We start from the raw sequence: 25,933 nt of genomic DNA, 5'->3' as shown, positions 1-25,933 counted from the left end.
CTATTCAAGAGGATAGCTCAACCCTCCAAACTTGTCCAAACAACTTTCCCTTATTCCGCCGGAATATATTCTACAACTAGGCGAGATAATTTTGACAACCAACAACCGAAAATTTAAAGATAATACCATTGCCAGCCTGCACACCCAAATCTCTACCACCACCAGAACAAGGTTCCTTCATAAATAACCAGCAGATGGAGAAAATTCTAGGGATTACAGCTCACATGTCTTCTGAGCGCTGATATGTTCAGGAGGGAATAAAAAGTACTGCTGCAGCGACATTTTCCCTTTGTCATAGAACAACTGTTTGGCCATAGAATTCTTTTAATATGCAGATGTTTCTGAATTTATAATCTCGTCCAAATGCATGCAGTAACACATAAATCAACCTTTTTTTTTTTTTTTTTTTTTGCAGCTGCAAATCCCAACTGGTTGGCGTGCTCCCATCATTGATAATGTCAAACGCCATGTTCAGCATCTGTAGACCTGAGAAGGATGTAATAATGAGAGTCCAAAAAAATGTGTTAAAGCATGGTGCATTAGTAGTGTTATGCATATCTGTATCCTTGTATTCTTCTACATTAGTGCATGTATGGCAACTGCAGAAATAACTTTGAAGATGGCATGATCAACAATTCCAAAAAGAAGCCTGGTACAAACTTACAATTCTAAATGAACTACCGACTTTGCAGGGAAGAAGATGCACGCATCAACCTCCAAAGGACATATCGGTAGTGGTAAAGTAATATAGAAATATAATTATGTGAAAGAAGCAAACCTTCAAAAAGAACTGAACTTCTTTACTTTTCCATATAAACATCATATTTACAAAAAAAATTGAACTGCAAGTTCTTTCTCAGGTATACATGTCAGAGCCTTGCACCCATGGAAGCAACTTGATGCGCACAACTCATCTGACAAAGGGATCCAAGAGAAATACAATGACACATGTACATATAAAACCTGGATTTGATGAGACAGAAACACCACCAAATTCACCCATGGAGGTTCCATTTTGCTCCCTTGCACCGTGATCTTGTATTTCAACTGGTAATAATCAGCATGTCTTCCATCATTTCCAAAGTAGCCATCATGAACTCCGAATTTAGTCAGGCTTGGTGTACTCCAGAAGCATGTGTGGTGACCTGTAGATTTTCACAAGTGTCCAGTAAAGGACTTCTTCAACTTCTAACTCACCCTCTGCCCGTGCAGCATAGATGTCCTCACAGATCGCTATCAACCTACACCGAAATGATAAGATCTTCTGAATCTTTAAAGAAGCATAGGCAGAAACACAGAATATCAACATGACATTATAGCATAGGCAATTTAAGTATTTGCTGCAGCTGAAAAGTCCAGAAGATAGAGAAAAAGAAACAACAAAATATGGAGTGCATAATTTTATCCCAAAAGGGCAAAAAAGAGAATATGAAAACAGCCCCATATAACATAAGTGATGATCCTCCCCCTCCATCTAGACTCTTTCCAGAGTTACAGGGTTTTTGGAGGCCAGTTTAAACTGAAATCCACAAGGTAGATCTATATAGTTGTCAACTGGCTTCATAGATTTCATAGTACATCACTCTCTTGCCAAAATCTGCCCAATGAATTCAGCAGCAACTTTGCAAAAGACATCAGGTAGACATCTAGTAGTAAAATCTAATCATCCTTGTATGGAGACTCCTCACCTTAGAGTTGCCTTGTACCCATATATGATGAGAAAAGATATGCATGATGATGACGAATGGGATAATAGCCAGAAGCTTGGAATTGCATATAAAAAGTTTAGTCTACACAATGATGAAGTTGGAGATTAATTATTATTACTTGATGGTTTATAGCTTATACTTGGATCTTATACTTAGAAAAAATTCACTTATATTTATTATTGATACAAGACAAGCTACCCATCTTAAAACCCCTCCATTAAAAAGAGGATAAGGGAGAGTTAATTTGGTGCAAAAACTATATGATGAGAGTTTTAGATCTTTTATTGGAATAGAAACAACTTTTTAGTTCATAAAATGATGGAAATCTAAGATGAGTCATGATGCAGTGGAGGGCTTCAAGACTTGGAGACTTTTTGTCAATTTGAGGCATTTTTCTTTCATTTTTGTTACTTTTAGTTTTTAGTGGGTTGTTCTGAAGCAAGCGTTGAGTCAGAAAGATCTCCTACCATTGTCAATTTGAGGTATTTTTCTTTCATTTTTGGTTACTTTTAGTTTTTCGTGCGTTGCTCTGAATCAAGTGTCGAGTAAGAAAGATCTCCTACCGTTTAGTAACTTCATAGGTCTATTATTTAGCACTATTTGTATGGTACTATTTACACTACAATAACAGTAACCATTTCTTGTGACAGTATTTTAAGGGTTCTAAAAGTCTTGAGGTACAGAGTGGGTCTGATATTATCTTTCCTATTTCCTTCATTCTTATGTACATTTTGGTTTTGATTTCATATATCTCCGTTGTTTATAGGGCTGGAAATAGGCTCAAACAGGACCGAAACCTGTGGACCGGGTTGGCTTCAAGCTGGGTTTCGGGTCAAGCTAATGGAAGTTCAGAACAGGCTTCGGTCTGAAATCCAAAACCCAAATGAGTTTCAGGCTGCATCTAAGCAAAGCCTTGGCTTGGACCATGCCCAGACTGAAGCTTGAAAATTAAAACAAACATATATTTTCGAGAAAATAAATGTTTCATATAAATTACATATACACATAAATTTTTTGGTTCAAGATTTGGACTCCATAAAATGATAATAGATGGCCAAAATTTATACCCTAAATTCAAATTCCCATCCTAATTACTCTAGTACCCCCTATCCTGCGTTTCCTCTCTCACATCTCGCCTCTCTTTGCACATTGGCTCGATGGTTCCTCCGACATGATTGAAGTCCTATCCTTTGACATTGCTGATGTCAAGAGTTACCTCACACCCTCCTTCCCATCTCCTCTGGTGATCATATCAACTCATAACCTCCTACAATAGTTCACATACCAAACCTTTGAAAGACGACAAGCCAGCATATTTGATAATCTCAAAGTGCTCTGTGGAAGGAGGTGAGCAACATCAACGGGCTTCCATTAGTTCCTGAGCCCCAGCAATCCACTTGCTTGAGTGAGACCTAGGCCATCCCCATTGTCTCCTCTCTCCATCCGTATGGCTCGGACAATTGCCATCATCTCCAGACCTCAATCCTATCGCAGGCGCCACCTCCACAAACCCCATGCTTTCTTTCCACTCTTCTCTTCATAGACCTAGATGGCTCCACTCTTGTTGCCACCGCCACTGTCACTGACATTGCAGGTAAAATCACTGGATGAAGAGGAGGGAAAAGGGTCAGGAATGGCCCAGCCTCAACTCTCCCTCTTAATTGATTGATTCTTCAAATATGTTGCCATGCCTCATCACAACCACCAAGGAGGGAAGCACCAATATGATCAAGACCTATGTCATGGCCACAAGCTCTCTCTTAGCTACACAAGCCCCCTTCACCAACCAATCCCCTTCCCTTCATCCCTTCTTCTTTATAGAACTTATAACGAAGCTCTCCCTTCTCTCTTTTAGTATTATTTGCCGGTTTGACCTGGTGAAGTTGTGAGGATTATACCTTCCTCCCAGTTTACTAGAAAAGAATGAAGAGTACATCACTATAAGAAGGAGAAGGGCCAAAATTCACCAATTTTGAGGCTAAAGACTAGAAAAGAATATGATGGTAGGGGACTTGGAGAACAAAAAACAATGGAGATGTTTTGATATGAGATTTGAACCATATATGGTTAGTTTGGGCCAATAATTCTAGCACTGGATACCAATGATAGTAGTGGGAGATGCCAATAAAAGATGTTAAAACCCAAAATTATATGGAGATGCCAATAAAGGAGGAACCGTCCTAGCATAATGGTATGTTTTCAAGGACTGCATGCATCTTGATTCGAGCACTAGTTGAGATTTTAGGGTTGCTAAAACTGTGACTATCAGCCATCATAGAAGACAAACGATACTATGATAAAGAAAAGAGAGAACAGGAAGAAGAGAAAGATCATATTGAGTGAAGCCAACTGATCTCACCAATAAGTAGAATTAAAGAAAATTCAAGCTACGCCAGCTAGATCTTTTCATTATGGAGGGAAAAGATCAGTATAATCACAACAACTTGGCAGAAAATGCTAGGATAGTGGTAAGCATTAATGAAACAAATTTGAAAGTTCTATAGCTTGGATTAGGATCAATACCAATGTGGTCTGAATGCCTGGTGGCAAAGCCAAAATATAATCTGAGAATAGTTGGAAGTTGGAAGGGCAGAATAAATGACTTCACAAGCAATAAAATTTTTCCTCAGTTATCTTGCACAATGCATCTCTTAAGTCACTAACAATCTTAAGCAGACAATATCTATCATTCATACCATGTAACTTTAAAATGTTAAAGAATAAAGCAGAAGGGTAATAAATCCACTGTGTTTAAATAACCCACGCTATATCATGATGCTCATATAAGACATAACTGAATATAAGCAAGTGTCACTGCATGTACACACAGTACAACTATACACACTTGCGCATGTCCAATGCATGACATGACGATTTTTCATAATTGACTATTCAGTGGTTTATTATGTGTTAAATCCACCAAGTAAGAAATGACCTGTGCTAGATCATGGTCCTCAAATAAGATATTATCTGACATGTATGGCTGTCAATGCATGTCCGAATGTAGTTGACTCAATGACTTTATAGGATGGAATTCATCTTGGAAAAAGTATGACATCGGAAAACATTATACCAATTAAGCACAACAAAGATAATGATTATCTTAAATTCCAAGAACAGCACATAATATATCTAACTTAAGCTTCAAAATACAGAAAAGTTTGGCATATGTACCTGTCACAAGAAGGAAGATTTTCATAGGGTATTCTCATTCTCAAGTCGGAACATTGAAGCCTGATAAATCGACCAACAGCTAGAACAAAAGTAAGATACAGACTCCAAATGCTGAATTTGCTAAGAGTTTCACCAAGAATACCCTCTGAACAGTAAAAAAGAATAATTAATTCAAACAAACAAAAACCACTTATGCCTTAATAACTGGAACTATAAATCTTTTCTTACGCATGGAATACTTAAACCAAAGAAATATAAGGCAGGGAAGTATTTCTGATAATGGTTGAAAATGGTAAAATCTTGCCAACATTATTATTCTCCTTTTCTATTTGAAAAAAAAAGATAAACCAAGGAACACTCAACCCTGTGCCTGTCTGGTTTGAATTGAACCATGCCAACTTGGCTAGGGGTGTGATCATCCTTCCAATACACAAGGATCATAAATGCTTTGCAATAGCAAATATAATGGACAAGTTACTGATCCAAAATTCTGTGCAGCATAAGCTCTCGAGGGAAGACATACACACATGGACAGAAAAGTTGCTGGCATTTTAAATTAAGTTGGAAAAACTATTTCAAAGTAAGCAGAATTAGAATGTTGGTTCTCTAATGCCAAGAAATTTGAAAAGAGGCAGTTTATTTATCATACCATACCCTTTTACCTTAGCTCAAGGAGAATTTATATATTTACACAATATTTAGAAGTACCAATTGAAATTTCACCAATAGGTCTCAAAGAATGATTGAATTTTATTTTTATTTCTAGTGAAATCAATAGGTCTTTATGACACAGATTTCTTTGAGCCCGTAATTCCTATCCAAACTAAACATCAAATTCCTCTCCCCTTTCTGCCCATATTAATCCAGCAAAATCTTTGTTCCACAATAGCCTGAACAATAGAGAACGTAAAATGCTTTCATACACAAAATTTGAAAATAAAATTCGAAAAAAGAATTTTAAACTCTGATAGAACCCAGAGGTTTTAGGTCTATCACAACATGAATCTATATTATACAGTTCTATTATGTCAATGAAAAAACAGTACCCAAGTCCTTTTGTATCTAACTAAGAATACTTTAATTGATAATTATTATATAAAAAAATTAAAGATTCTAAAACTATTAGCAAGATAGAAATATCATCAGCCATACATCCTCATCAGAATAAGAGAATTTGCTGTCAAAAATTTCACCATCAAACTTATTTCTTCCAAAAATGTCACCTTCAAAATTTTGCTTTTAGATCCCCATACCAAAGAATACTAAATTTCAAGTTTGGTAAAGGTAAGAAAACTAATATTGCATCATTTTTAAATTATTTTTGGTAAGACTAGTGCATCTCAATACATTTATATTCCATCACCAAGTCTTGATTAATTTTGTTTATTCTCTTATAAGAAAAAGCATTGCATAAATGGATAAGGAGTTGTATATAACAAATCATCAAAATAAGAATATTTTAAGCATTAATCAATCTTTTATCAAATAAGTGTATTGCTCATGTCCAACTTGCTGATATATGCATCCCTAAAAAAAGTTATTTTTTGTGATTAAGAATTTAAGATAAAAAATGGTTACAGTCATTCAGACTGTGGTTAATTTAGGACAGTAATGATTACTTTCAGTCTTTTAGAATTTCTGTTGATCAAAACTAAGATTATGTACTGCACGAATTTGTGAAGAACTTTATCACTTGAGGGAGCTCATATCAACTAGAGTGCAAAAGTCATCACCAACACCATCCCCAAGCCTTGTACTGTTAAGTTGGGTGAAAAGGAGGGGGGGTGGTCGGGGTCGGTGGGTTGGGGGCAAACTAATGAGCAAAACGTTAAGAAGGCTCTATGGATGGTCTTTGTAGATCCTATGGCCTATCATTGACCCTTGAAAAATCCTGAATTCATGGCTTAGGCAAGAGATGCGCGTAGGGAGATCTACCTTCTTTGTCAATATTTAAGCTCAAATCCTCCAAAAAGTTTCTCTAAACTTGTGAAGTGTCAAGATGAAGGGGGAATGTAAAAGCTTTTAATCTATGGAGTCATGCTCATCCTTATGGAACAAATAAGCCCTAACCTTATGTTTGGTTGGGTCATGAGAGGGAGGATGGATGGGGTTGGAAGGATAGATGGGCCCCATCCACCGGTTGGTTCAAAAATTTTAGAAAAGATGGATAAAAAAGGAGGGATTGCCCATCCATCTTGGCCCACCATTTGCATCCTCCCAAATTGAAAACATGCAAGGAAGGATGGGTTGGAGCATGTGAGAAGTGGGTTTCTATGTTGACAAAATTACCCCTCATCATTAATTTTTTGACAAAAGACGACACCCATGCCCCACCTTTTATATCAAAGGGTAATTTAGTACAAATGTCATACAAATATCATCCATCCTCCCTTTCATTCCTCCTATACCAAACAGAGAAGAAAATCATTCTCAACCATCCTTCTATATTTCACCAAACACATAGGAAGATGGATGGAAGACCCATCCATCCTCTCCCTCATCCATCCTTCCCTAACCATTCTTCATACCAAACAAAGGCTAATAGATCAAATGGACGAGGCAAAGGGAACTTAACAAAGCTAGGAATAATGGAACCTTTCCGAAATAGGTTTTAAGAAATCATCACTATAGTCTTTTATCTAGATTGAGAAACTTTGATGAAATCGTGATTCTGGTTCCAATTAAGGCCAAAGATTTTATGTTGTGGGGAATTTTATCCTTAGGAGGATAATACAAAACCATCAATGTGAAAGGACCAAAGGAGAAATTGAGAGATCTGAAGAAATGGCGAAGAGGTAGGATAAACATCAATAAATATTTCACACACCAAGGTTTTAAATTCTGTGGGATGGGGCAGTCCCAATTTTTCAATAGAATGGGATGCGCCATCGTCCTGCCTTGTCCCGACACTTGGGACAGGGATGTCCCAAAACGCACCAACCGGGATGCTAGGACAATGGTGAGATAGTCCTGTCCTGATACTAGGGATGGTACCCCATTCCAGTGTCCCGCAGAATGTCTCACTAGGACTTGAGTCCTTGTTGCACGCCAATAAGTTGTTTAGTTGGCCAAAAGATAGATGAACCAAGATGGGGATGTGCTTTTAATGATCAAATATCAACAGATATAGGGCATATTTGAGACCAAACAACTTTAAAAATAAGCTCCAAATATATCAATAAATTAGACTTACCAGGCTCTTATTAATTAACTTCACACCTGACTTACGGAACTCTTTCTTGTGCTAGTACATGAATAATAAAGCATCCAAGTTCCAAGCAAGGTTTTGTGCCTTGGTTGAAACTGATCAATTCGATCAAGACCTAACCTAAATAGTTTTGGTTTTCAATTAGTTTTGACAATTTTGTCTAGGAGTTTCGATTAAACTGATTAGTCTTAGTCTAGTTTTGGCAGTTTTGGCCAAAATTGACTGAAACTTGATATAGACGCTTTTTGAAATCCATGTTTTGGTGTTTGTTGTCATATTATAGTCATTTATTATTTGTTTAAAATTAAAGGCATATGCCATGTATTTCTAGTTTTCAATATATTTTCTTTTCTTTTCTTCAGTTAAAAGATTGGATAAATAATACAAACAACCTTTCATGGGCTGATGGCTCTGAAAAGGCCCTAATTTCAGTACTTTCTAAAGAATACTTTGAACAATAGAATACAATCCAGGAAGCATGGTTACAGATACAGGATACCGATACACCCACAATACGGATATCCTATATGACAACTTGAAAAATTAGGATATAGTGTCTAAAATACGACAATAAATAGATATACTACTTTAGATATGGGCTTCAACAACATCTGATAAGCATGATTGTTTATCATAGCACACCATATATGAGAACTTATGCAGGCATATGTTTAGTCTAATATCGTGCATTGGGAAGGTCTTGGGCATTTAAACAGGGCCAAGGACCCCAAGTAACAACTCTTAGCTAGTCTTTTTGGATGAGATATTAGGTCATTGAAATGGTATCAGAGCTTAACCTAGCCCATGACCCATGTGTATATGACACCTATAAGGCATATATTAGTCCCACAATTGTGAATTGGGAAGACCTTGAACGTTTAAGCAAGGTCAAGAAACTCAAATAACAACCCTTGGCTAATCTTTTTGGATGAGGTCTTGGGTCGTCACAATGGTATCGGAGGCAACCCAACCCAGACCCAAGCATGAGTAAGAAGACAAGGCAACATGGGCCATTTTGGGGATGACCACGAGCCAGTCAAAGTGCATGTGATTGGATTGTATCCAAGGTGTCAGGAATAAATGGGGAGTGTGCATGGATCCATGCTAGAGTGTTTAGTCCCACAAAGGTTGTCAATTTGGAAGGTCTTGGGCATTTAGGTAGGCCAAGGACTCCAAATAACAACTTCTGAGTAGTCTTTTTATGTGAGGTCCTGGGTCATTAGACCATATGACAATATTCGACATCAAAAATTGTAAGCTACTTCCTAAGAACATGGTTCTTCCCCTCCATGGTCTACCCAAGCTCCAAACTACGATCTCTCTCATAAAAACCAGGATAGGTCTGCCACCTTACCCCCTCTACTTCTACATTACTAATCTCTCCATTCATTGCCTTCTTTATTCTTATTCTTTATCCTTTTATTCTAATCCTTAGCTATTTACAACAGAAACATTGTCCTACAATGACGCCACCCTTTCCTCCTAGGCTCTACCATTTTTTCAACAACCCTTATTGAAATATCCCTACTCAGTCTCGAAACAGCAAGGTTTCTTGGAGAAGAGATGAGTAGAGAGAATTGAGAATGCACTTGCTTGATTTCTGGTCAATTCAAGTGAAAAACAACCTAAGGCATAAACCATGTAAAACATTGATTTATTTATTTTTTGGATGCTCTTGGTTTCCATATATCACTTTGCTCCTAGCTAAGTTCTATTCATGTTGTTAGGCTACCAAGGAAAGAAATGGTATACAGGAGACCCCATAATGAGCTTAAGAATGTGTTGGAAATATGAAGGCATATTCAATGCATGTTAGTTAAGTTATATTTTATGATTGTTTATTAGTTACATTGCCGGAAATATAAAGATCTAATCAGTTCTGGGAAATGTCTTATAACTTTTTTTTTACCAGACATGTTAAGATACAACTATGTTCTCATTGAGAATTATTAAGTATCATTAATTTTTTGCTTACAAAATGATATGTATAACTTCTTTTTCTTTTGATTGATTTCGAAATCGGTCCATGCAATAATCTTAAGCTTATTATTAGTGGTGTACTAATAGACTAATACTAAAGTGTAGGGTTTTACTAAAAAAATTCTTCGATGAACTAATTTGTTTAGTTGTACCTGGATAATTGAAACAATGAACAAAAAGAAGCATCAATGACCAAATAAAGTGCATGTTTGTTACCAATCTCAGGTATATCTTACTTTAACTTTTAATATTTTTATATAAAACCATGATTAGATTTTAGTAATCAAATATAGAAAATAATGGTGCCCCCTGCACGAAGTTCCTGGTTCCACAATTGAAGAGAACTTTATAAATTTAATATAAACAAGTGGTAAAAGCTATAGCTATGAATACTTCGAGGGGAAAACAGAGTTCGAGATATGTACGTGGTGTCTCCTCAGATACAACGACAGCCATTGGCCCAGTCAACCCTTTACATGCTGCTCCATCTGATACATCAATATCATAGAAAGACCACCATGGAGGACTCTCATGATTCAAAAGAAGATCCCCACTAACTGAGTTTCCCTGCATATATAAGATGGTAACCTTTAGAAGGTCAATCAGCATTTAAATATTAATGTATGGTGCTATTAAGTATAGATAGGATAAGTGTAGATATTGCTACATACTATTGGTACAATTAACCGCACTTCACCAGAGCCAGTCAATCGAAAGTATCTAGGGTATGCGTCAACTATCCTGAAGCTGTTAGCTGTCCCATTAAGCACTTGTTTGACATCATCCTGATTTGGAGAAAATTCAACAGGTGCTTCATATTTTACTGCTTCCTTCCCCTTTGGCCTCTCCCTTAAAAAGATCCATGTTATAACTATTTCCATATCGTTGTCCTGGTCAATGGATCTGGTGTATTGATCTTGAACGACTGGAGGGACCAGCCACATTGTACTTGCATTAGGTTGGCAGCAGATCAATTGAATGTCCTGTACATTGTAACTATCCAGGTAATGTTGCGGGTCCAGATCATCATCTAACTGTAAGTTGTTCCATGGAAATCTTTCACACAGAGTTGTTTGGAACAAGGTCAGCCTTCCGCTTTTTGCTTTAATATCAATCTGAACACTCACATCTATAACATGGTTTGCAATGTTTGTTGGGTTGCCACTACTGTAAATCTGTGAGGACATTAGAGACATCAATGATTAGAGAAAATCATGACAACCATCTCAAAACAACTAAAGTTCATGATCCTTAGATGAACCAAAAAGAACAATATACATTGAGAAACTAAAAGGAAGAATGAATTTTAAGATATCAGTACATTCAGCTGAAGGACACTGGAAGGACTTATTCTAGCATTATCATGTACACTATTCTCTAACAAAGCTTTGTTTAAAAAGGCATAATTTGTGAGCAATAATCTACTTATGGAGTGCAGGACAGAAATTGCACAAACAATCTTGAAGCAACACTAATTATATTTAACATTATACATGAGAAGTAATTCTAATCACATTCTATGATCATGTAATTGTGATCATACAAACTTCAAGTATCAGCATTCATTTTACAGCTTTAACTATATTCAATACACATGTGAAGTAATTCTAATCCCATGTTATGATCATGTAATTATGGTTATACAAACTTCACGGATCAGCATTCATTTTGCACAGGAACATAAAATTACAACCATAACCACAAAGCCTTTTACCAACTATTTGGGTCAGATTTAAGGATCCTCATTCGAAAAAAAATATTAGTACAAAAAGGAATCTTCCAATACTTCCTTGTTGGGATTAGTTACTAGCTCTAATTTAATAGAAAATAATATTTTTTGGGAATTTGTGGGAATGTGTTCATATTTATTAATAGGGCTTTGGTTCACACGACCGATTGCTACAAGTGCTTGTCAAAAAGCTTTTGTAACTAATCGTGTAGAATATTTTGGTTTATTATTAGAAATCCTAGTCTCAAAAGACTCTCTATTCTTGTCCATTCTAAATAGGAAAGCATCAACAAAACTTTCCTTCAGCTACACAAACCGTTGAAGGCAGTTCTAGATTTGGGCCAGAACGAACTATTGTAGAGAATTTATTGAAACCATTGAATCGGAACATGGTAAATAGCACCAGGCTGGCGAACTACACGACCTGGAAGAGCAAACGATCCACCTAGACAACTCAACTGAGACAAGCCCAATCTTTAAATGGACATATGTGTATTTTTATGATAGAGCTAGGGGCGAAAGATTGGAAATTAAAGAACATATTTGGGTCAAGACTATAACACGCTATTCGGATTCCCCATGGTTCTAGTATGAATCAAAGATTTCAATTGATTCATAGGGTCAAAAGAAGAGGGCCCCAAGGTGTGTGTGTGTGTGTGTGTTTGGGTGGGGGGGGGGTGTGGAGGGTGTAAGAAAAATAACCCACTTAACACTTAGCCCAAGCATTATATTTGGTTATTTACTAAAATCTCCTTTTGAGGAAGGAGGATAAATTGTTAGTGTGGACGATTCAGAAGATATAATTGGAGGGCATGTATCATTAGGTTCCCATAGTATACTTGGTGGAATTTGGCATATCTTAACGAATCACAATTATTTCAGCTAAACAGTTTCTTTCCCTTGAATCAAAATTCAATTAGTTGAAGCGGAAGTCTTTAAAAGTGTTCAGTGCAGTGACTCGAAAGAAATCCCAACAAAAAATCTTTCTTTGTCCGTGTGAAAGCAAAACCCCTCTTAGTGTGGGTCCCCAGTCAATAATCACTATTTAGGGCTACCAGTGATGTTAGTTAAGCCTTTTCAAGTCTTTTTCTCACAACTTCTATCCAAGTTACTTTCAAGTATTCAAGTCATAGTGCTAGTAGGCTTGCTTGTCATTTGCTAGCATGAATGTTTCACCATTGTGCCCGAAAAAAAATTAAACCTTATTAATTAAAAAATATCAAGAAAAAGTTTTAAGTATGTGTCCTGTTGACCTAGTGTAATACATGTGCCAGATAGCATGGATTTGCATAGCTGGAAACTAAAATCATGATTGCCATTGGTCTTTCCCTTCCCTTATATTTTCTAATCCAATTTGAGTACCCTCCCACGGTATGCCGTACCGGGCGGTACGAGGCATACCGTACTGTACCGGTTCGATACCAGAACTTGATACGGATGGCGTATCAACACTCGGTACGCTAAAAAAGATCCGTATCATACCGTACCGATACTGTGGTAGCATGGCACCGGTACGGGGTTCCGGTACCGAGACAGCGAACCTTGTACCCTCCTCACTAGAGCACCCTTAGATCTTTAATGTATAAGGCACACCATCGTCATTGCTGTAGCTCCTACAGTATACTCACATCTATAACATTATACTATCCTAGTTTTCCACCCAAGATCTAGATATAAGAAGCTAAAAATTAACAAGCAAATATAAATACAAATATATAATTTAGACAACTTAAATGTAGTAAAATTACATTCATATGTTATGCTTATTTACACATCCCACGACATAATGTATGATCCAAATTTGGTTCTATAGTACTACTACAAGCAAAATTCTATCACGAGATATTGGATATTAGAATATAACAATATATACAATTTCATTTCATGCACTATTGCAGAAAAATATTACACATTTCATATCATATCAAAACATGCAAATTGTCAATTACAACATCAAATAGCTAATATGATTACACGTTAAGGCTCTAAGGGGCACATTTGCATTTGAAATAGAAATGACAAAAAGGAAAGTTGGAACTATATAAGGGAGGGCCTTCAGTTCTCCAACTTGGAGGCCTAAGCCACCTCCAAAATGATTTCTGGCATTTAATTCCTTCAAAATCAGCAAAAAGAGTCCAGAAAGACTCAAGCCTTCATCAGGGACGCTGAACTCCACTTTTAGAAAAGCAAGAGAATCTAGAGGAATCTTTGCAATAGAATGAGGCCAAAAATGTCCAAGGCAGGCTTATTTACAAGCAGTGACAGGAAACTACTGCCCCTTTATTAGAGATGCATGACATCACCTATCAGGCTAATCTGAATTCCAACTTCTATCAGGGCCTAATCCAATTATTGTTCAATGGAAATATTTCAGTGTTGTTCTACATCAAAAATTTTGTCCTCTAGATGCAAGTGCTCTTTGATTACAGCAAATGCTAATAGAAGTTGCCCAATGCTATCTACAGTAATATTTGCTGGTAATATGTCCGTTGAAGCATTTGAAGATGCCGCATAACTAGAGGTTCACCATAAAACCTTTTGCAAAAAACTAAAGCATACGAGCACTTTTATGATGAGTTCATACAAGTGCATATGGTATGTCTTTCAAGAACAAACTTCATCTCAACATATACACTCGAGTTCTAGATAGCTATTTTACATGGACTCGGGTACGGGTGTCAGGTGAAGATGTGTCTAGGAGTCAGATTTGTGTTATTCCCAAATCTTAGGAAATGGGGACTCTGCTTAAAATGATGCAAAAGTTGAATGCAGGTATGCGGGTATTGGCTGTTATTTTGCATTTAGTTTTATATAGTTCTCATTGAATTTGGAATCCTTTCACAAATTAGGCATTATCTCTACACAGTCTGTTCATACATATTAATGAGTAGACAGGGCTAAACAATAATAAGCAATTATTTCAAAAATTAAACATGAATTTTGCCTTTTGAAATAGGGCCACATGCAGAACAAGTGCTAAGCGTAACAAAACCTAGCTCTTTTATCATATATCCTAACCGATCCTGCCATGTCTTCCAAAAAAATACCTGCTTCTGTCCGCATTCCACCAAATTGCCAAGTAGGTACCCCCTCTCTCTCTTCCCCTTCTTCTTTTCCATCTTTCTTTCTTTCTTTTTCTTTGTTTATTTCCTCTATTCCTTTTCCTTTTTTTCTTTTGCTTCTTCATTCCTTCTTCTTTTTTTCTTTTCTTCCTTCTTTCCTTTTCTTCTTTCCTTTCTTCCTTTTTCCTTTCTTTTCTTCTTCTTCGACTTCTTTATTTCCTTTCTTCCTTCCTTTGTTGCTGTTTTCTTTCTTTTTCTCCACCCGGCCGATTTGAGTGGCATTACAACCAGTCCATGAGGGTGAAAGATCCATATCCCATACTCATGTGGTGTCATGTCGTGTCGACACAGGTATGCTGGGCTGAAATGAATAGTGTGGTTACAGTTGCAGAAAACCATATTTCAACAATCAATGGTCTCAATCCATCAGATCAGTCAACCGTAGTTTTTGATAAGCAACTAATAATTTTTGCATTGCTATTCATCTGCTTAGACTTGCAAACCATGGAAAACCTCAGTCAAATTTAACCACCAGGTATTTTGGGCCACAAATGAAAATTTTCCTCTCCAAAGTGATTGCTGATTTCTGTTAGGTCGTCTATCTTACAGGTCACATAGCCCAACTTATCACCTGAAATTCCTGAAATACATCAGGTGACTAACTTGATCCCAGCTAGGTGCCTTAGGCGTGAAATTCCTGACATATATCCCCTTTATGTAATTGATGACTTCTCAGCTTTGCAGTTCTATATCTTTCAACCTAAATCTCTCGTTCATGAGATGCTTCAGTCAAATCTAGTGACACTGATAACCAAGGATTGCCAAAATGGGCCGTACCGCCCGGTTGGCCCAAACCGGGCCGACCCCATCTCTGATGGCCAAACCGGGCCGACCCCATCTCTAACCGGGTCGGTTTGCTTATGGAAAACGGTTCTGGCCTTGTAGGTGCTGAAACCACAATAACACTGGCTGGAATCGGCCAGTACTAGACAGAACCGGACGGTTCCATCCGGTTCAATCAGGACTCGGTGGGAACCGGTCGGTTCGCACCGAGTTGGGGCTATTTTGGGCCTTTGGCCCAAAGCCACAGCGCGCATGCGCTATGGCCTTTTTTGCCACAGCGAGCCCGCTGTGGCAATTATTGTATATAGGAGACGGGCTCCTCGAGGTCATTCAGGAGGACACGATGTAGCTGCAGATAACCTCGCACGTGGAGTTGGATCCATAGATGTATCAGGTTTCAAATCTTATATTGGATCCTATTATCTGCAGCCACAGGCAGCCTATAACCCATATGCATACGGATATGGAAATGGTGCATCTGAGACATCTTCCGGTGGCTACTACCTTACGTAGCCCGAAGCATCTCACAGGTCGGATTTTGCTGCTGACATATTCGGATGGACCCTCCACAGCCGTATTATCAGCCAGAGGGCACCTCTCAGAGTCAGAGCTTCAACGAGAGATCCGAGAGTGCTTAGAATCCGGCGCGCATTTCTTATGAAATAAACATACAAGACTACAACGCTGCTTGGATAGAGGGGTGGATTGATGTGCCTCTTGATTATGCTGATGATCTGGATATCTACGAGAGGCATTGCCACTCGATCCGATTTTAGATATTATGTATATTTGTTGGACTTTAAAAGTATGTAATTGATTGTATCTTGATTTGAAGATATTTTATATTGTTCATTTTATGAATTGTTTCATTTTAAAGCAATAAGATGCATCATCTAGCTTAAACCAGAATCATGGAAACATCAGAAAACATAAAAAAAATCAAAAAAATATTAAAAAATAAAAAAAATTAAATTAGACTTAAATTCATAGAAAAAGTTCGAAAAGAGAGAAAAAGAGAAAACTTCTAAAAAATAAAAATTAGAGCATGCAGATGCGTGAACCAAGCTAATCGGTTCGATATCGGTTCGGTTTGGTCCGAACTGGCACCGAACCGGGCGCCGACCGGTACAACACCCGGTATCGGTTTGGCAATCCTTGCTGATAACCAAGATCAGTAAGACCAATACTAAAAAATATACTAGTACGTTACCGGTTTGCTATGGTACGATTGGTACCTTGGTATGGCATGATTGGTACAATACGGTGTGCATCCCATATCAAAATAGGCTTCCAATATTTTTTTCTCACATCTAGCCATGATAAGCTGGAAGTCAAGCAGTACAGGATGATTCCACTTGGTTCGAAACAATACAAACCGATTCAACTCATGTACCGAATTGAACCTTGGTACCGCACCGGCAACTTACCAAAATGGTAAGTTTCTGATATGGTCGATACAAGCCGGTACGACAAACCCTGTTGACAACCTTCAAGGTACAACAATTGTTTCTGATATCAAAGGAAACAGGTGTACATCCCTAAATGCCTTTATACTGATAGGACACTCAAAAACCACTATGATAAGATAGTGAGAAAATCCATTGTCTATCAAAGGGTGATGTGGAAGCAATTCATTTCTATTTAGCATTTAATTAGCATGTGGGAGCAACGTATTTCCAAGGATCAACTTTTAAACTTACTTCTCTTGATATCTTACCAATGATTCATTGAACCTTAATCTAACCACAATGATCAATTTTCAGCCCTTCAGTTTCCCCTTCTTTTTTAAAATTTCAGAACATAGTTCTCCACTTAAGCCACAGATGCCAAAACCTTGATTAGAGTTCATTCTACTTCTTCCTATTTCCTATAAGAATTTCACCTTGTTTCTTCACTTGCAACAAAACGCTATAGGATAGCAAGATTGTGATTTGCTTCTAAGCATTTAGTATATCTTAGTTCCCTAAGTGAACCGTAGTTCCAGATTCCTTGGGTTCAATTCATCACCATAAACTGTGTCAGGATATTAATTTTAACTTAAATCCAAGTCTGAATTCAAGTCTCCAGCTACCTATACGTACAGCTCTCCTAAATCCTAGTAGATCCAATTCCTTGAGGAACATCTTACATTAGAGAGGAAGTAATTTACTTCTCAACACTCACACCATCTTAATTCCAACATCATGGGGCTCCTCGCCATTTGTTTAACTTGTAAAACTACTTTATGGCATTTGAAATGCCTGACCATTTATTTAACTTGTAATTCTACTTTATGGCATATTTGTGGGCATCTTGTTTTAACTCAAAACAACAAATCAGTTAGTAATTTTCAAGTTTTTGTCATTATCATTATGATCGGATGTCGAAGTTAATTACACCAAAAAATGGAAAGCAATTCTAGAAAGAGATATTATGAATTACATGTTGACTGTCATTGAGCAGAATACACAACAATAACTATAAATCACAAGCACCGATACGAAGCTCAGGCCTCAAAGGAAATAAGCAATATATTTTCTTCCTTAGAATTAAAATTGGGAAAATTCTGATGATTGAAGATATGGAAACATTATCACCATGTAATGATTGTATATCCACTAGACCCAACATAACAACACTAGCAAATAAAAAATAAAATGCACTGCAAGGTAAAAACTAATGTAGAATCCATAAAATTGATATTGCATAGTCTAGAGGCCTATAATATGTGCCTCAAATAATTGCAGTATAAATTAAACAGGGAATTCTTGCCCATTTTACTCTCTATTTTTTTCTAAGTCCTTAAATTGTATGATGATCTTCTCGTTTTCATGGTAGGACCATCCATTAGCCATTTTTTTTTGGATAGAATTAGGAAACAACCCACAGAGGGTTGACATTATGTGGAAGTGAGTTCTCAAATATTTGCATTGATGGAAAATAAGTAAACCAGTTAAAAAAGTACAACCATCCTACAGTGCAATCTCCAAACTCTTAAACACAAATTTGTACCCTTGAAATTTAATATCTCTACCTATAATGTTACAACAACAAGAATATGGATCAATTATAACTTTTAATTAGCAGAAAAGTTCCACTCCCTCTCATAGTACAGAAAGAGTTATACAAGAGCAGTCTTATAAATGAATCAAATACAAAAAAGAATTGTCAGTTTAACGGCCAAAATTGATTCGACCAGATAGTACTGAAATAGAATACAATGTTAATTTTATTGGCAATGGCACAGAGTAAATTAATCAAGAAAAAATCCAATTTTAGGTCCAATTCCCATTTCTTCAGATAAAGTGTCAACTTCATATTTTAAGAAGCTGCCAAAGTGTTTCAGTCATTCAAATTCTTCAAATGAGAATACATTACAAAGTCAGATAAGGTACCAGATTTTCTTACCAACATAGGGGCCCAGATGACGCATATTAGTATGAAGAACACACATATTCCACTGCAGAATTTGGTCATTTTAGTTTGCTTTTGTCCTTGCTGGTGCCTTGATCTATGCAGATCAGCATCACATCTGACCAGAAACAGGCTTGCATAGATGTCCTCCAACTATGCAGAAAATTAGTATCAGATTGCACTAAATCAAGAAATGTTGTTAATGGACATATTGCAAAATCTTCGCAAAAACAAAACAATTATTTAAATATTAGCAACTTTCTGAAAACATGAACTAATATGTATTATCTACTATTTGAAGGGCAAATGTGGAGTAAAGATTTTTTAAGACTACATGCAAATTACCGTTTTAAAAATCCCTTCTTTGATTTCTAACCTTTCAAGAATTAAGAAGTTCCTACAAGCTTTGGTTTCTGGTTTTCAGTTATCTCTTGTTAGAGGAACTAGTTATTTGGATGTTAATTCTAATATGAGTTCATCACACAGATCTGTTCTTTTAAAAAGACCAACTAGTAATTTAAATTTTGGAGATCTTTATGGAATGCCTGGCAGAGCATTGTAAAAGATAGAGACTAACGAATGTCAATCTACTTTTATTAATGTTCATCTATTCACCTTTTTTCTTTTCCTCATCTTGATCTATTTTTGTCATTAATTTTCCTCTATTCTCATCCTACTACTTTCTCTTGGCTTTCTTTGCGCACATTCTCTTTTTATTATCCATTTCTATTCCCCACTCAGCCTTTTTTCTGTAATACATTCTTTATTCTTCCAATGCACTCTTCAGACCTTGCACAGTTTCAGCCATGCAAGTGGAGCTTAAAATGCATCCTTCTAGCACCAATTCAACTTTGATGCTAGAATAAGCGCTAAACAAGAGTCTAATTCTATATATATGTTCAATAATGTAGCTTCGTAGCTCTTGAATAGGAACTACAATACATAGATTAAGGATCACACTTTCAGTCTAACTTAAGTGGTATTTGCTGAAATAAAAGCAATGGATGTCCAAATCCAGCAAAATAGGGTGAAGATGGCAGACATTCAGAGGCATAAGTCACTAAAACCCAAGGTATGTTGAATCATCCTGAACCGAGGGATTCAAGGTGTATCAAACTGAACCGGCCAGGAATAGGGAAAGTTCGGCCAATTGAAATGGTTCAGCTCATCATAAATTAAAAACCACAATCCCGACCTTGACATCCTCAATCACATTTGGATCTCTCTTCTCCTTCTTCGAACCTTGGCTGATGTCGTCGCCCCCAATTGATGCCGACGCCGATGCCATTACCCTCGATCAACGCCGATGTCGAGGTTGATGTCGTCATCCTCGGAGCATTCAAACTGGTATGCCTCTTTCTCTTTTGCCCTCTCCCTCTCCCTCTCCCTCTCCCTCTTCCCTTTGTCTTCTCTCTTCCCCCATGGTTCTCCTTCTAGGATTACGATTAGAGTCAAGGTTTTCCGAACCGGTACTAGGTCTTGTACCGGCAGGTGACTAGTTCAATACGGTATGGATCCGTACCGTGCTGTTCCAGGATGTATCAAGAATAGAGAGGGAGGCAGAGAGGGAGAAGGAGAGAGAGAGAGGAAGAGAGAGGGAGGGAGAGGAAGAGAGGGAGGAAGGGGGGGAGAGAGAGGGAGCGAGCCAAAATTCGAGAAGAAGTGCAGCCGTTGATGCGAAGAGAGAAAGATAGAGAGAAGAATCCCCTATTTCGATCTCAAACCCTAGCCCTAGCATCTTCCCGATAGTGATGATGAAGCAACAACAGTAGAGGATGGAGCTGCATGGACATGAGAAGAATCTCTTGTTTCAATCTCAAACCCTAGCACTAGCAACTGCACATCGACGACGAAGCGATGGCAGTGAAGGAGAGAGTTGCCATGGATGCAAGAGGGAGAGAGAGGGAGGCTTACCAGTAAAGTGAACGACGAGGATCGAACAGCAAAAGAGAAAGCCCCTTCAAGCTCTCAGCCCACTAAATAGAAGGAAGGGAGAGGGATTTTATAGCCAAACCGACCCAACCTGTTGAACCGTTCCGACTTAACATCAATTCGACTTGGTATGGGCCGAACTGTCGGGTCTTGGTTAGTTCGACATTCGTTGGTCAAGGTTTCTCCCTCTCTCCCCTCTTCTCCCGATCCTTCGTCCCTAGTACACCTCCACTTGGTACAGTATGTATTGGTACCGTACCGAATAGGCAACCAGTTAGATGACCCCTAGTGTCGGTTTGGCGGACCTTGTAAAACCTAAAATATGAAGTTTCTTACAACATGAAACTTGAGGCCATCGAATATAATGCAGTTTCCAATTATAAAATTTGAAGTAGCGTTGAATCACAAGAATTATAAGAATTCTTGCTAAAAAAAAGAGACGAATGGATATCCCAAAAAGTTCTAAAATTGTCGCAACTGCTTCTTATAACATTAAATTATAAGCAAATAAGTTAGGACAGTTTAAATCATGGTGTACTAGTTCTAAGAGAAAAGAAATTGTTCCACGCAAAAGGAAAAAAGGCTTTAGCTTCTTATATTGGTTATTCTAGTCCTGCTAGTCTAAAATCATAGAAACCTATAAAAGAAAATAATTTAGGATTACATTTATGTTTTGGAGATTTTGGTTTGCTATGAACCATATTTTTAAGTCAAATTGTGTTAAAGGAGTCCAACGTTACTTTGATACCTGAAAATATGGATATATGAAAGCATTAAGAACGATTGCGGACAAACTAAATTCTTCTTTAGCTGACCACATATAATTTCACATTTCATCCTCTTTAAAAATCAAGGACAAAATAGATAAATACCACTCATGATTTGCACCAGATAGCGCCAAGAAGCTTGCTATTTCATTAGAAAAAAAAGACACTATAAACAAGAAAGAGAGATTAGAAGGGAAAATCAAAAACATATACTGGAAGGAGAACCCATGGAAAAATAGAGGACGAAAGGAAGTTGGGAGTTGTAGCATGGGGGGAAGTGGCGTACAGACAAACAACAAAGTACGAGTTCCATATGTCATATACAAAGACACCTAAATAGCTTTATCTTAAGTTACTCTAGGACAATTTAACTTGAGTACCTAAAATATGGTTTAACTGATTTTTAATCATGATACTTTTCAATATAAGATTCCAAGAGATGCTTAATTTGATTTTATCTAATTCTAAACAAACAAGAATTCAAATCCATGTTTAAGGAACAAGGAATCTCTAAGTATTCAGTAATTGATCTTCTATTTTAATATGCAAATAATTCCCGCCATTTACAATCTTCATACCTAGAAAAGGTGGTTCAAGGTAGCACATGCTCCATATTTTACAAAAACCAAATGGTATCATTTAAGCCATGATTGCACACTTTAAAGACATATAATGTTGTGAAAGTTAAAGATTATAAGAAAACTTTTTGTTGGGCAGATGCCATATTGATAGAAAAAAAAATATCCACAAATAATTCATCTAAAAATCAAAATTCACCAATTCGATCGAGGCATTTGTTATTATTTAGTAAAATACATGGCTAAATTCATTGGATAAATGATTTGATATCATACAATAAAAATTAACGGGTGCAAAGCTCTTACCTTCAGCCAATCATACATTGTTAGAGATGTAGATGTACAGGACCAATCGAGTACACATCGTAGTTCATACAAAAATGGTAAAGCACGATAAAGTCGGAAGCCCAAATAGTTGATATGTGTAACTTTACTAGTCAAAAATTGCCGGTACAAAGTGCTTTTGTTAGGAATTCCATAACGAATTTGTAATGCTTGTAGGGCTAAGGAAACTGATTTTGTGAGATAGATAGCACGGAGTGCAAGTCGTCCTATATGCTGGTGAGATGGCTCCATGTACCAAGCATACTCAGTGACTGAGTATGTAAACAAGACAAGATTGAAAAGATAGAAAATAATCTTTCCAGCAGCAAAGGAACATAGATATATAATGCGATCAAGCACAATCAAGAAAAAAAGAACCTGCAAAGGAAATATAAACAGAAACAAATTTAGGGAAGACATTCACAACACTAAAGACCTAACAACTCATATTAATCTTCCCAAATTGAATGCCACAAGAATTGATCCAGCAGTATAAATTTGTCCTATCAAGATACTGCATATACTTTCTTATATATAGCTGCTTTCCCAAAATAATACATGAGACAAAATTTCAGGTATGAATTTTCTTACCATCAAGATAAACACAAACTCTTTAGGAAACTGGTCTTCAAACTGATATACATCAAGAAGTTTGCTTTTATTTTTCATAACAAACTGATAAAAAATGGCAACGAGAAAGAAAACAGCCAAATCTGCACCAAATACATATGCATATAGGTCAATTTCTCTTCTGCCGCCTCCAATCACAGATAATATTGGGTAGGGAAAGTCTACTTCTTCCAGTAACCCTTCCTTTTGTGATTTTAAAATCTCTGCTGCGACGTCCGCTGCTGGAGTTAGTGATCTACACCACTCTGCTGCTGAACATCCCACAGAAGGAGAGGCACAAACAACTTCAAGAACAGCAAGAGCAACGTTTGTATTTTCTTGGCTTCTTTCAATGCTTTGAATTCGAACTCTGCTAGCCGAATGGCATGAATAAGATATTTTGGCTTCACATCTTTCTTCATGACCTACACGAAGCAACTCATTTATTCCTGATTCTATTCTCTCTGGTTGGATACCATCCTCTGGCCACTGATTAACTTCCATTGACAGTTGCACAAAGTATGGGGGAGCCTCTGATCCTTGTGTTAATGACTTCCAGTACCTAGAGAAGCTTCTTGCTATTATCTTTAAGAGATTTGTTACTGGTGAGACTAACTGCTGTAGCCTATCCCTCCAACCAGGACTGAAACTATGTTCTTCTTTATAATGCTTCTTTCCACTTAATAGTTTAAATTCTGTTACTGGTGCCCACTCACCATCTTTAGCAGTTATTGAACTTTGCAGAAGAGTTGATATATAGACCAGAAAGAGAGGTAGAGTGCTGATAACGAATGATGCATTTATTTTATGTTCAGGAAATCCTAACCTCCGCAATAGGGATATGTGAATATTTAACCCGCAGTGCTGGATGATAATCTGATACAAATACTGAAGCAAAATATTGATCTCCGTATAAATTAGCATGATAAGCCAGAACAAGTAACTAGGACCAGAATTTACACACAGAGCATATAAGAAAAGAGCTGCAAGGTAGACCATTGACAGCAAACTGAAATTCCAGAGAAAAACAAGTACAAAGCAACAGTAACACACAACATCATTATTCGATCGCATTTGTGACCATATAAAACGAAAGATCCTTCCAATTTGTAGGCTAGCAGGACGTGCCCCTGTAGCAGAATGAACTGAGGAGATCCTATCCAAGTGTCCACACTCCACGATGTTTTGGCTCTCTATTTCATCATATACCCCATCTTCTGAATGCCCATTTGAATCAGATTCCTCAGGCTCAATGTCCAAGAAGCTCACAATGTTTGTGACCGCCTGATTCCCAAGGGACTGAACTTGAGAAACACCATCACCTATCAGCTGGACAGCAGACATTATTGGGTTTTCCTTGTGCTTGTCCCTTTCTCTCTCTCTTCTATTTGCATTTGAAAATGCTGTGTCATGATCATCACCCTTGTCTCCAAGTTCACTTATCTCACAAATAGAATCCAAGGAATGCCTCCCATAATCCATCGAGATTGGACTCTCACTTTTTATACTAGTAGGTGAGTTTTGCAAGTCAGATTTTTCCCAAGGCAATGGTACATTCTTTTGCATATCAGACACAGCAAAGTCAAAGGAATGATATGATTCTGTACTGACATTCTCATATTGCTTGTTTGGTGATCCAGTCTCATTATCTGGCATCCTACTAACTTTATCCATGCTTTGGGAAGAGTTCCTTCTACGTCGAAGACCTTCTGATTGTGGAGAACTGCCACCAAGAGTCGTAATGGAATTCATGCTATTGAGCTGGCTTTGCAGATTGAGCATCTCAGATTTCATCTTCTCCACTTGCAAGTTACGCTGCCGTTTTTGCTCTTCTGATTTACAAATTTGCAGTAATTGTGCAGTTGTCCTTGCAGCCCTTTTCTCTTGCTCATGGACCATAGCACCAATTTGTTCGGCCTCAAGGTATCTTGCTACATAATCAAATTCTTCAGAGCAGAAGATGTATGATTGCATTGATACTAACAAAAAAATTACTATCTCAACCAATGCAGATCTTGATGTTATTCGGAACCCATAATCATACTTATAAAATCCAATGACCTCATATATATAGTCTATCTGTTCACACTTGCCGGAGCTGAAATTCCCAAGATAAGGAGATTGATAGGCAAGAGAAAGGACAATGAGCACAAAATTATACATCCGCAAGAATTTGAAAATTTTGTTCTTCTTTTTTAATATTTCAAGTCTCATTCGGAAGAAAACCAGAGCAAAGCCAAGGTAGCCAAGGTGCAGAACATCATATTCCAGAGTTCCAGTTATTAATATTAAAGCAAGAACAATGTCTAGTAAATGACAATAGAGATATAGTCTCAGATAGTCAAGAAAAGTCCAGAAACTCTTCGTTTCAAATGAGAGGTCTTTCCAAACTAATGCATTTTTCCGCTGAGAGATCATCTGACGGTATGTATGTGACTCTGAGAAACCAGAAATATGATCAGAACGGAGTTTAAAAGAGGAGAAAATAAAAACTGCATAATAGCTCACGAGCATTCGTGGATCATCAACAATTATCCCTGTATTAAATGAAAAAGCTTTAGTTAGTAAACAATTTCTTGCTTCAGTTCAAGTAGCAGCTAAAACCCATGGAATATAATGAACATA

At 37.3% G+C, this 25,933-nt stretch overlaps 1 protein-coding gene across 5 annotated transcripts in view; it reads right to left on the bottom strand.

Annotated features, from left to right (window-relative positions):
- Positions 1–779: 779 nt before the first annotated feature.
- Positions 780–25,933, bottom strand: part of LOC103716184 (piezo-type mechanosensitive ion channel homolog) — an 84,947-nt gene continuing 59,793 nt past the window's right edge. For 4 of the 5 annotated variants that reach the window (XM_039124948.1, XM_039124953.1, XM_039124955.1 and 1 more), the window contains 7 exons: positions 23,291–25,845; positions 22,682–23,077; positions 19,093–19,251; positions 10,743–11,246; positions 10,497–10,638; positions 4,884–5,028; positions 780–1,241 (listed from right to left, as the gene is read on the bottom strand). In XM_039124948.1, coding sequence (XP_038980876.1) covers positions 1,106–1,241; positions 4,884–5,028; positions 10,497–10,638; positions 10,743–11,246; positions 19,093–19,251; positions 22,682–23,077; positions 23,291–25,845 — 4,037 coding nt within the window. In that variant the 3' untranslated portion in view covers positions 780–1,105. Of the gene's footprint in view, positions 1,242–4,883; positions 5,029–10,496; positions 10,639–10,742; positions 11,247–19,092; positions 19,280–22,681; positions 23,078–23,290; positions 25,846–25,933 lie in introns of those variants that run through there. The other variant, XR_005511215.1, reaches the window with a different exon arrangement.

This window comes from Phoenix dactylifera, chromosome 1 (genome assembly GCF_009389715.1).
Source record: "Phoenix dactylifera cultivar Barhee BC4 chromosome 1, palm_55x_up_171113_PBpolish2nd_filt_p, whole genome shotgun sequence".
In the NCBI taxonomy this organism is placed as follows: domain Eukaryota; kingdom Viridiplantae; phylum Streptophyta; class Magnoliopsida; order Arecales; family Arecaceae; genus Phoenix; species Phoenix dactylifera.
The sequence above is the reverse complement of the archived record's forward strand: the minus strand, read 5'-3'. Positions and strand labels throughout refer to the sequence as shown.